The sequence below is a fragment of the Neodiprion virginianus genome, chromosome 2, assembly GCF_021901495.1.
Source record: "Neodiprion virginianus isolate iyNeoVirg1 chromosome 2, iyNeoVirg1.1, whole genome shotgun sequence".
In the NCBI taxonomy this organism is placed as follows: domain Eukaryota; kingdom Metazoa; phylum Arthropoda; class Insecta; order Hymenoptera; family Diprionidae; genus Neodiprion; species Neodiprion virginianus.
In genome coordinates, this window is record NC_060878.1 from 30,646,245 (window position 1) to 30,657,214 (window position 10,970).

The following is a 10,970-nucleotide window of genomic DNA, read 5'->3' on the forward strand; positions in this document are numbered from 1 at the left end:
GAAACCAATATTGATTGAATCGCTAGAGATTCCTAGATCAAGTACAGGCAATCCAAAAGTGTTGCGTTACGGTTGGTAAGTTACAAACTGATCATAAATTTCGTATGTAGAGATTTTTTCGAATCAATCTGTGAACAGGCAATCACTAGCACTTGCAGAACCACGAGATAACACGGATTTTAAGCCACCTAATGGAAATTTGCATACATCCACATATCGGCGACTGGGTCCGGAGAGTGAAGAAATTGGATTATCAGAGACCCATAAAAAACTGGAAGAGATAAATTTGAAAGATGATTATATTACCGTTTATCCACACAGAAGTACTTTGAACATGTTCTCCTTCAGTTTAACAGCTGAGTATGAAATGGTTGTACAACTTAGATTACGCTTGATAAACATTTTTGACTGCTACATCTGAATAAACCTATGGAGTTTCAAAATCCTGTTATAAATAGGTATCTGGTACGATTGGCCATAATTAAATAAACCACTGAGGTATCGAGAAAATGAATTCTGCCTGTTTCAGTGATGATGAACGAAAGGATGTGCTGGAATCATCTATGTGTAAACTATATCCATACAATTACGGCTGTACAGATTATCGAACCACATCACAGATTGAGTATCGCCTTCATTTTCCTATGAAGCCAAGGCCAGATCCACCCGAAGATAAGCCGTGGCTTTTTTACAGACGTACACTGTCCTATGCAGATGAAGGTCTTACTGAGCGTAATTGTAATGAAATGTTTTACGATCAGGGAATGGAAATGCATAACAAAATTGCCATTATGAAAATGGAACGTTATCGGTCGTACGATCCCATTATTGGAAAATTTACAGAACCTTGTAAACTTGCACTACATAAAGCTAAATTTTGAGTTCTACAGGGATTATTATTTGGCATAATAGCAGTAATGCATACGCGACTATTGTTGCGGGATATTTCATTATTATACATTTCTGAATGATTTAAAAAGTCACGAATATTTACAGTAAGATTATTCGAAAAGCGCGTGGACATCCGACCCTTAAATAGCACGACGATGAACATAATTGTACACGATAGAACCGTCGTACAGAATAAATACGAAATATACGTCTCATTTGCAATACCAAGTCTATACATGCATACCCATGCTCAAATATATGAAATACAATTGGTTTCTTCAGTACTTAATTTAAGACGGGTCGGCTAGTTGTAAATAAGTCGGTAATTGCAAGAAACTATAATTTCATCCGTACCCTAACTTATCCGGTAATAATTTTCATTTTACAGGATAGTTGGCCCTAAGAGTATCCGGTTTTCCAATTCCGCTAAAAAAAATTGAAAACTGGTGTTCGTTAGTTACTTTCGGAGTTATCGTGGAATGCGCCATATTATTAAATAGATGCATATAAATAATGCGTAGCCCTGCTATCTACATATAAAATGAACAGTCAAACTTAATGCTCGAACCAGAATTTTTTTTACAGCCACAAATGTGTTATTGGACGTGCATATAAAATAAAAATATATTGTGTGTATATGTATATTGCTATATCAGTTGAATTCAAACTGAGTTACACTCTTCTGGTGCTAAACAAATCAATATAAAGCAATATATCGCTGTTCATTAGTAAGCATAATTAATTAAATTGGATATTCATTCCCATTTGAATCACAATTAGAGATGTTTGCTTACAATTAGTAATAACAGATACTACTTAATCAATTCTTCAATGGGTATTGAGTTCAGTGTTAATCTAAAAATTCTCATTGCGTATCTAAAACTCATAGCATTAGTGCCAAGAATCGTGCACTGTAAGCAAATTCCATTTATCTCAGTGAAATTTGAGCGGCGCTCAATATGGGGATATCACACAGTTCTGATAAGGGGATTTATAGTTCCACGCTAATATCGGCCTGGTACAAACATTCTACTTCTTATCAAGATAGTCTACCCTACCTTTTCGTTTCTTTTTTTCTTAACCAATTTCAGAAACACTTTTCCCGAGGAGAAAAAAGCGATTGTATTGACTCGTATGTTGAGAAGAGATCAATTTTGCAATACAGATCATTGAGTTAGATAAGATTGCAATTTTGGACACGTGTGTTTGCCATTTCTACTTAGACATAATTTTAGCTACAAAGTTTCTTATCAAGATTAATTAATGATAATCAGTAGCATTTGATGAATGTAGAAAGAAAATAGCATAGGATCTAAATATCTTTTTTTATACAACCATAATATCACAAACTGTGTATAATTACGTGCAATCACAGTAAAGTAATTTTTATATACACATATGTAATAAATAAATACGATTTAGAGAGCATCTATTTCGAATTTAAAATTAAATCTTATTTTAACATTCACAATTTCCCAACCCATAAATAAGGGTATCTAGTATGACACGGTTCTGTACAAACAAAATAATTCTATACAAATCTTGGTCTAGGGTAGATAGATTTTATCACAATGAAATCCATGCTAATATAATTGGTAACTTGGAAGTGGAAAATTGTTTAAAACGCATATTGATGTAGTTACGGTTACACTAAATTGGAGGACAGATATTGTTATAACTTCGAACAAACTGTGAAAAATCTAATATTTATATTTACATGTAGGAACGCACAGAGCAAATTTTACATGCTGTTGTTATGTTCACGTGGTGATTCTTTTGAGTAAATCGAGCATATCAACAAGCACTTTGACCGTCTACACAGAAGCAGTATGCTATAACTTAATTACCAGTATTTAACAAGAGAATTTCTCAAAATATTCTTAAAATTGTCTCGAAATAAAAACAATAGAAATTAAAGTATTGTAGTTAAATAAGAATCCTTGAGAACATGAACTTATTTTGTAAAAATCAGTAACTTATCACAAATTATTTAAATAAACACATAATTATAAATTTTAGCATTTTTTTAGGATTTAATATTAACGAGCAAAATATCAAACTTTGAGAACATTCGATATATAGTTCAATATATCAACATTTTTTAGTATTTGCATGTGGTCAACTTTTGGAAACTCCTTGTGATATATTTTTTGCTTTTGCTTATCCTGCCAATGTAAACAGCCCTCCAGGCTGCGAGAATTTACTGTTCCATCGCCATCTCCCAAAACAAGCTTAGGGTAATCACTTAGATCTCCGTACGATAGTCTGGAATATTACGAGCAAATTTGAAGTTACATTTTCTGCAGTGTTTTTTGCAGAAAATCCTTACTCAAAACAGTCAAGATGCAAAACTTACTTTTCGACTGTTCCCACTTTTGATCCATGCAAGCAATGAACCGTTACTCCAGGTGCTGTGAACTGGAGCTGATACTTTTCGGTATCTTTACGAAACTCCCAGCCATTTGGTACATTTATGTCTCTAAAAACATTGAGGAATGATAAATCACAGAATCACAGAAATATTTTTCAGTTTTTGAAAAAGAACCTTATCTCACATTAGATATTGCTGTAAATCGGCAAGAGTGTAATTTTTAGTAGCTGTTTGAACCAAAACCTCCGTCTCTTTCCAGAACAATTTTGAAGGTAGTAACCATCCTAGACTGGGGTTTGTGATTTGTTCTTCTCTCAGTACGCTTTCACGCAGAAAATAGGTACCCAAATTGTCACCTGTAACGAACAGAATGACGAAATAAAGAAACTGCTAAAAAAGTTACACTTTCAACTTCCAGAAAGAAAACATTGTATTGACCAAGAAACAAGTATTTCAGGGCAGTATAGTCCACTATTTAGTTTGAGAGGAAATGAACAAATAAAAAACGAAACTATTCTCTCTAAAATCATAAGTCGTTGATATGAACTTTTTTTAAGAAAACTGCGATACTGATATTACTTTTCAGTTTAGAATGTGCATCTTCACATGCGCTAGATGTATGAATCAATTAATTAATATTTATTAGGAGTATTTTCGTTATTCAAATGCAGTAACAGGTTTTGCAAATACATTGGAGGTTATCAAAAATTATGTGGCCATTACAAAAGTTAAGAAATGTATCTCAAGAATATTTTGTTTCTGTTTATTTTGAATGATAAAAAAAAATGTTACAGTTTATTCTATACGTTGTCGTGAAGAGGACGTAAACAAGAAGAAAAATCACGAGATCAAATTTAGTAATGATAACGCAACAAAACATTGACGAAATAACTATTTTACTGCTTTGGAACAACATTGAAGGAATTGAGTTTTCATCATATGGGCAATTTATACTTTATTAAGTGCGGTTTACTGAATTTTAATCAGTCCTAAAGTTTTGAAATATCAAGTTACCCTACAAATGCCTTATGTTATCGAAGTTAGTAACTTCAACTTTGTTAGAAATTATTCCATGATAGAATCAAACATATTCAATAGTTTTCTTATAGTCATGTTCCCATTGTGTGTAAATTCTTGCGATGCATTGTTGACTGGAGACAAATAATTGTTTTGGAGCATTACTCAGCAAATGTTCAATATGTGTGATAAGTGAATAGGCTTGTATTGTGGATAATTATTAACCTCTAGTACTACGACAGCTCTTTTTCTTTGTAAGATTAGAATGCAAAGAAAAAAAAACAACTGAAAACAATTATTGAAGCCAGGACACAAAATGACAGTCATGATGTTATTCTTTGCACCTTTGAGTAAATAAATGAATCAGTTCAATAGTTAATCTCGGTCAGATTTGTTCTACAGCTCAACTTACCGATTGCAAAAACTTTGACAGCTTTGACCGATCCACCCCAAACGCCTGCCAAAGTAATCATAGATTCGATGTACTTGTTTTTCCACTTCTGACTCTGTTGCTGTAGGAATAGTAAGGTCATTGGACAACCCATGCTATGAGCGAGTAGCGTTACAGGCTGATTATTGTTCATTATATAAGTTTCTTCCACGAGAGTTTTTAGTTTAACAAAAAAGTCTTGATTCTCGTCTGAAAAATAGGGCCCAAATTCGTATTGAGACAAACATTTGTGCCGATATTATCCAGCATTTAACTACTTATAAAACCTATTATACTCACTGGGTGCTTTTCTAAAATCGTAGGGTGCTCCGCGTAATGAAACGTTTCTAATATACCCCAAATTGTCGACCAGCATATTTCCAATGTCCCTGAAATACGAGCCAGGAAATGCTTTGCTGGGATCCAGATATTCGACGACAAATGGATCGCCCCAGCCAGGTATTCGAATATCAACTCCTGGCTGATTATATGTGGTTCTTGTAACGTTATCATAGTTCAGGACCATGTTGTCGATCTAAAAATTTACCATTACCAATTCATTATCGCACGAGTACCTAAGTTCCCTCACAATGATATATAAGTGTATGCTCGATTTTTAATTGTTAAATTTTGACAAAGTCATACCCAGCATCCTATCGCATATGGCACCAGGAGTTCTAAATTGAGCCAAATATTGAAATAATCGTTCGATGTTTTCTCACAAGCATAATGAATTGTGCTTGACTTGTTGAGCTTTGCTTCGACCTGGCTTCCGCCATCTCCCGGAACTGTGAAAAAATATTTAGCTTCGCTTGTAAAGCACGATTTTCAAAATCGACAGTTCTGTTGAAATCCAAGGACTTACGAGGTATATAAACAGCAAGGGAGTGAAGAGTAAAAGAAAAAAACAAGATTTTCGTCTCAATTCTGGGATACAGAGAAAGACTATTTTTACTCGTGGATATTATTACGTACTCAGTATCACCGGTGATCTTTCTTTGGTTTTTTTCTGCCATCCTGCTTCCCCTTGGATGCAGCAAGAGAACAAAACGATGAATATTATCGATCTGAAGCGCATTTTTCGCAAGCCTGAGCGATTTTAAGCCCGATATTATTGTCGCACTATTTCCGTTTTATTTTTCTTCCTTATACTTGCTGTCACGAATGTCCGTGGAATCAACACTACTAATAACAATGAAACCAACCGTGTTTAAATAACGAAGCTTAATTTTGGAGTATGGCTAATTCGTGTTTTAAGCGTCGAACGCACACTGCGAATCACTGAACTGTGAGCACGCTGGTGAAATGAGTAAATTTATTCAACATTCAATGCGCTAACTCATAGAGCACCGACATTGAAGGTCGAGCGTGATGAACCAATAAAATACGTTCAGCTAGAACAGTCGGCCAATCCGATAGGTCGACACGGAGTCACGTGATATCTGACAGAAATGACACCATGTGCTTTTGTATGCCACGAAATATGCGCATGTGTATCGATGCCTTAATTGTTATTGATCGAATGACGATGACAGATTACGAGGATGCGTTATCGGCATGTTATCGATATTTTCTTTTGCAACATCAGAAAGATGTCGTAATAGAAACGTGCGCAATTGTAAATTTTTCTATAAACCAACGAACGCGAGGCTTCAGCTGGTAGCTCCAAAACACATGACATTTTTGACAAGCAATTGCGCACACGCGTAACTATAAATAAAGTTGTTGCCGCCAATTGCGAAACATGCCAGAGGCAGTGGTTTGAGGATTCGAATTATTATTCGCAAACACAAGGCATTGACTCACAAGGCCGTCAAGAAATCTATATCGTTCACCATTTTCAAACCTTGCATGTGTACGCTAGATACGTAAATCTCGGTAACGTGTTCATATCAGTAATATTGATTTCTGCCCTATTATTTCTGTAACGATGTTGTTGTAAATGGATACGTACGACGGCGTAAAATTTAATAGCTGATTCAACGTTAAACGGAAAGACATTAAGTAATACACGGAATTCAAATTTTCGTAAGACCATCTGCGGATTGTGGTAGAATGGAGTTAACAAGAATATTAAATCTTCCAGTTTCCATTCTTATACGTGATAATGAACAAGTTCTTCCTTGTTAAAAATTGAATATGGTTTGGCGCGTTGTATCTCGCTTATCGCGGGTATTACCAAGGGCATTACTAATCACTTATCTTTGCTGTTTATTCCGTTCAATTGTGAATTGCGTGATTCTCGACCGTATAATCTGTAACGAATACGCATACAACTTGCGATCAGTGCGTTTCACTGATAGCCGGCATAACGGAGTTTGTTTGATCAATCGCCTGCAAAGATTAGGCTTCTCAGATCGTGCCTTTCTCCAACTATCACCCACGCGATCCGCTCTTTTATTACGGTTAAATCGACGCATGCGTTCTTTCCCTGTAACGTCGTTTTTCCGTCGTTATGCATCTCGCATCTGACAAGTGCGACCATTCCTTCATGACTCTTACCGACGGATACGCACGCGGACTCGTCTGATATTGTTTGACGAGCGATACGGAAGCACTGGGAAAGCATATCGTCAGTGTGCGGAACGTAAAACGCATCTACGTTCCGTCTCGTTGCGGGGTTCGCTAGGTTATAAAAAACACGGAAAAGTTTGTTTAAACAACATGGCTGACGTCAAGCAGGAGCAAAAAACCGAAGACGACGAGAATTACGCTGTCGGTAATAACACTGAGCCAAAAAACATGCAGGAACTCACCGAATATGTACGTAACCTAAAAATATCAGCACTGCCAAATCTTTGTTGTTTAGTTCAATATTTCTCTGTTTGGTACTACTCAGATTTTGCAAACGAACAAATATGAATGTACACAAACAAAAGTATCAAGGATCGCGGTAACTCGTCTCTATCGCTAATCAATCCTATGTTGATGTTATTTAGGTACAGGCGCTGCTTCAGCGAATGCAGAACAAATTTCAGACCATGTCAGATCAGATCATCGGAAGAAATATCCTTTCTTGTACATAGTATTGTTACTTAGTGACAACATTCAAGCTATTCCTCATGCATTGAAAAAATCGCAAGTGTAATTGTATAATTTTCTAATAACCACAACATAGGTCAGTTGAAAACCTTTTGTTTTAGGTTTTCTGTAAGCTTAAGAAAAGGTAGAAAACTGAGCATCTTTGCACAAATTTTGGAACTTGTAATATAATGCTGTACTGTTATGCTCGTTGCCAGATTTTCACATCAAGAGAACCAGCATTTTGACTAGATTCCCATTTCAATATACATAGCGAATAATTAAAATTTTAAATATGTAAGTAAACACCAAAATTTCAGTGGTAACAGACTGTTTATGTCGTTCAGTTCATTATTGAATATTATTCCTTAATGAAGATATACTAGATGAAATGGGAAACAGGATAGACGATCTCGAGAAGAATATCGCTGATCTAATGACCCAGGCTGGTGTCGAGGGTCCGGACAAGTGAGCTGAAGCTGAAACTACAAGAGTTGAAATCTTAACCAATAATACACCAAACACAATCGTCTTCAATGCATATGCGTGACAATGCAAATTTATTTGTCAGAAGTACAGCTGGCATAGAAAACGATGTTGTATTTTAAAACATACGAATAAATGCACTGTTTTTTTACTACAATGATACATAAAACTTACCAAACAACAAGAAAAGCTTATATCACTTAGCATTAGCATTTCCATAATTTAACTAGATTACAATCAATGTATAGCAGTTATAAAATTAAAATCATAGATTCCCGCATGGGATTACAATGCTCAAGTAAAAGAAAAAAATAAATTATAAGAATACTTTTCAGGCACTTACGAGTCCAAGCAATTAATTAGGAATAATGGATTAGCTAATTACGAAAGTAATTATTTCGTACGACGCAAAATTGCATCAATTACGTGTAAGATATACTGTGAATGACTGAGGATGTGAGGGATTTTTGGTAGTTGGGTGCAGCAGGCACTGCTCTTAGGCTTAGGCCACTTTGTCGATTCTGCGATGAATATTCTATTAGGTTCTCCTAGAATCGGATATCAATATTGTTACTACAAGTTCATTTACATGGTTTTGTGCCTGTGTCTCACTGATATCTCCTGTATTGATTCAGAGTCTGATTCCTCGGAGCTTTGCCCGTATTCTTCGATCCTCGTGGACTCAGAATTTGTGAATCCAGTCTTCAGCGATTCCTAAAATAAATTCAATGCAATAGTTTCCTTTATCATCGCATCTGACGAAGAAACTAAACAAAACCATGTGAAAAAATTATATTTACCAAAGATTCGGTCGGTCGATTGGGACTCGATTTGGAAGTGATCGGGGAGGAAGTAAAACGGCTGGCTAGATTCGTGAGGGAATAGGCTTGCCGGAAAGATGCCCGTCTGACGGTGTCGAGACGTGATACAGACTCCGGGACACGCATAACTTCTCTAAACTCCTGCAATTTCGGTTCAAAAAATTAATTCCGTAATCGGTGTTGCAAGAAAATTTGAACCCACTAGAGAATTGGTATATTTTTACCCCATTCATATCTCCTCGGGTTACTTGAAAGTCCTGCGAGCCCAGGAGAGGAGAATTATCGTGAATCAAGGATTAGTCGAATAGATTTACTGTATTCTTTAGTACGTGAGAATTATCAAATTATAGCTTTCTCACATACCTAACTTAATACACGAATTGTGAACGAACTCCAGGCAATGCTTGTTTCTTTAGCAAAATATCGTGCAAAATATAACTTTGGGAACCAAACAGCGGATAATTTAGTTGTTTTACAGCCAATCCCATAAACAATAATGCTCCTTTTCGTACCTCTAAATCTTTTGCTTCGTCAATTTCAGCGACGTCTTGATAAGCCTTGGTAAGAAGTTCCACAGCTTTTGTGTGAAAGCCAAGTTCTACGGTAACAAAATCTAATAAAACTGACTTGACGTCGTGTAGTTTCCGCCTTTCAAACGAGTCGATTTGTTCCTCCAATCCTTTAACAACTCGTGATACTTCGACCGTAGCTTTCATTAACTCAGATTCAGCTTGAGACTGATTAATGAGTTTTTTTTTTTTTTCATTATTGTTCAAGATTAAGGAAATCACGTGGGTGTAATATCGAGTGCGTAACAAACAAAAAGTGAATGTATTCGATAACAAAGAGGATACGATCATTTGGCGATTTCTTGGGTTACGTTCCCTAACTTTGTCCAAGTGCTTTCGTCTTGTCAACTCTTTGTCACGTGCGGCGAAAGTGTTTTTCACATCCTCTCTGGCGTGCTTGCAAATAACAGCATACTGCGATAACGGAGATATTACTTTGCTGTCCAGTCTTTGAACTTCGGCGTCTCTGGAAAATATCGAAATTCGCATAGCTTTATGATGCAAGTTCATCTTATTTATCATTCGGTTATTGATTTACATGTTACTTTCGCATAACGAAACTTTTCACGTCGATAAGTCAATCATACCTGTAATCTCCGATCACCGATAACGTTGTGGCAAAATTTGCCAGGCCGTTGCTGAGAGATTGATTAATATTTTCCGACTCCGCGTAATTTTGGACAACCTTGGCAACCTCGTCGTTTTTATCGCGCAATCTTTACCCCAAGAGAATAAATAATACACCGCATGAATATAGGAGAAAAGATCACCTCGATTAAACGATATTTCGTACACTTAACGGAATAAAATTTACGTGATTATTATGATATATAGATGCATGGATAAAAACCTTGCAGCCTTTCTCGTAAATGCAGCAAAAATTGTGCACAGTTCGGCGAAGTGTTTTTCAACAGCGGATATGCGTTCTTGAACAAATTTGGCTTCTTGTTCGCTGGAGAAGTTCAATGAATTTAACTTTAATCACATGTTGCTTGTATTATTATCAGCGTGTGAAAGGATAAACCATCATCTGATTTTGGATCAAATACATACCAGATATGATTTTGAGACCTTATTCGTAACATCGTTTCTCAAACGAACGATCAAACACCAGCTATTTCGATTCTTTGACGTTTCTAAATTCTGCACATGTAAACGCCGCGCAAGCACAACGGCCACTGTTTTGTTATAACAGGGGCGTCAGTTGCCTAGCTGCACAGGTGATGTTTTATGTACAGGTGGTCAAATGTGAAGCAACCATGCGCCCCACAGCGAGCCCCCGTTTTCCGTTTGAATTTTACCGAACGTTAGAATTTTATAACAAAAAAGTTGTGTACAGGAATTTTTGGAGTGAAAAGAAAATA

At 36.1% G+C, this 10,970-nt stretch overlaps 4 protein-coding genes across 7 annotated transcripts; 2 read left to right on the forward strand and 2 right to left on the reverse strand.

Annotated features, from left to right (window-relative positions):
* Positions 1-100: 100 nt before the first annotated feature.
* LOC124297797 (uncharacterized) lies at positions 101-1,259 on the forward strand (the record flags this gene model as incomplete). Its single annotated transcript, XM_046749112.1, has 2 exons — positions 101-360; positions 530-1,259. Coding segments are annotated over 2 exons (612 nt in total), but the record flags the coding sequence as incomplete, so codon positions are not given.
* A 943-nt stretch (positions 1,260-2,202) lies between these two features.
* LOC124298800 (phospholipase A2 group XV-like) lies at positions 2,203-6,085 on the reverse strand. Its single transcript, XM_046751305.1, has 7 exons — positions 5,685-6,085; positions 5,355-5,497; positions 5,010-5,244; positions 4,692-4,919; positions 3,447-3,618; positions 3,248-3,370; positions 2,203-3,156 (listed from the first exon to the last, which is right to left on the reverse strand). The coding sequence occupies exons 1-7, from the start codon at positions 5,785-5,787 to the stop codon at positions 2,946-2,948; spliced, it is 1,215 nt and encodes a 404-aa protein (XP_046607261.1). The 5' UTR covers positions 5,788-6,085; the 3' UTR covers positions 2,203-2,945.
* Positions 6,086-6,953: 868 nt separating this feature from the next.
* On the forward strand, positions 6,954-8,370 carry LOC124298805 (heat shock factor-binding protein 1). The gene is made up of 3 exons (XM_046751318.1): positions 6,954-7,472; positions 7,649-7,715; positions 8,114-8,370. The coding sequence occupies exons 1-3, from the start codon at positions 7,374-7,376 to the stop codon at positions 8,200-8,202; spliced, it is 255 nt and encodes an 84-aa protein (XP_046607274.1). The 5' UTR covers positions 6,954-7,373; the 3' UTR covers positions 8,203-8,370.
* A 327-nt stretch (positions 8,371-8,697) lies between these two features.
* On the reverse strand, positions 8,698-10,794 carry LOC124298804 (protein FAM92A-B). Of its 4 annotated transcripts, none has more exons than XM_046751315.1 (8): positions 10,660-10,792; positions 10,457-10,558; positions 10,194-10,322; positions 9,892-10,072; positions 9,550-9,774; positions 9,262-9,294; positions 9,017-9,178; positions 8,698-8,930 (listed from the first exon to the last, which is right to left on the reverse strand). In XM_046751315.1, exons 1-8 carry the CDS (start codon positions 10,689-10,691, stop codon positions 8,802-8,804), a joined length of 993 nt encoding a protein of 330 aa, XP_046607271.1. In that variant the 5' UTR covers positions 10,692-10,792; the 3' UTR covers positions 8,698-8,801. The 4 variants fall into 4 exon arrangements, with proteins under 4 accessions (XP_046607271.1, XP_046607269.1, XP_046607270.1 ...); XM_046751313.1 differs by having other exon boundaries at positions 10,421-10,558; XM_046751314.1 differs by lacking the exon at positions 9,262-9,294 and having other exon boundaries at positions 10,421-10,558.
* Between the last annotated feature and the right edge of the window lie 176 nt (positions 10,795-10,970).

Excerpts from the sequence above, each read along its gene's own strand:
- LOC124298800 (XM_046751305.1), bottom strand. The coding sequence starts at position 5,787 with ATGCGCTTCAGATCGATAATATTCATCGTTTTGTTCTCTTGCTGCATC. Across the intron at positions 5,245-5,354 it reads CATATGCGATAGGATGCTGG|ATCGACAACATGGTCCTGAA; the intron begins GTATGACTTTGT and ends GTAAATTTTTAG. Across the intron at positions 4,920-5,009 it reads CGATTTTAGAAAAGCACCCA|ACGAGAATCAAGACTTTTTT; the intron begins GTGAGTATAATA and ends CCTATTTTTCAG.
- LOC124298804 (XM_046751313.1), bottom strand. The coding sequence starts at position 10,691 with ATGTTACGAATAAGGTCTCAAAATCATATCTG. Across the intron at positions 10,073-10,193 it reads TCGGTGATCGGAGATTACAG|AGACGCCGAAGTTCAAAGAC; the intron begins GTATGATTGACT and ends GATATTTTCCAG. Across the intron at positions 9,775-9,891 it reads CAAGAAATCGCCAAATGATC|TCTCAAGCTGAATCTGAGTT; the intron begins GTATCCTCTTTG and ends CTCATTAATCAG.
- LOC124298805 (XM_046751318.1), top strand. The coding sequence starts at position 7,374 with ATGGCTGACGTCAAGCAGGAGCAAAAAACCGAAGACGACGAGAATTAC. Across the intron at positions 7,473-7,648 it reads TGCAGGAACTCACCGAATAT|GTACAGGCGCTGCTTCAGCG; the intron begins GTACGTAACCTA and ends GATGTTATTTAG. Across the intron at positions 7,716-8,113 it reads AGATCAGATCATCGGAAGAA|TAGATGAAATGGGAAACAGG; the intron begins ATATCCTTTCTT and ends ATGAAGATATAC.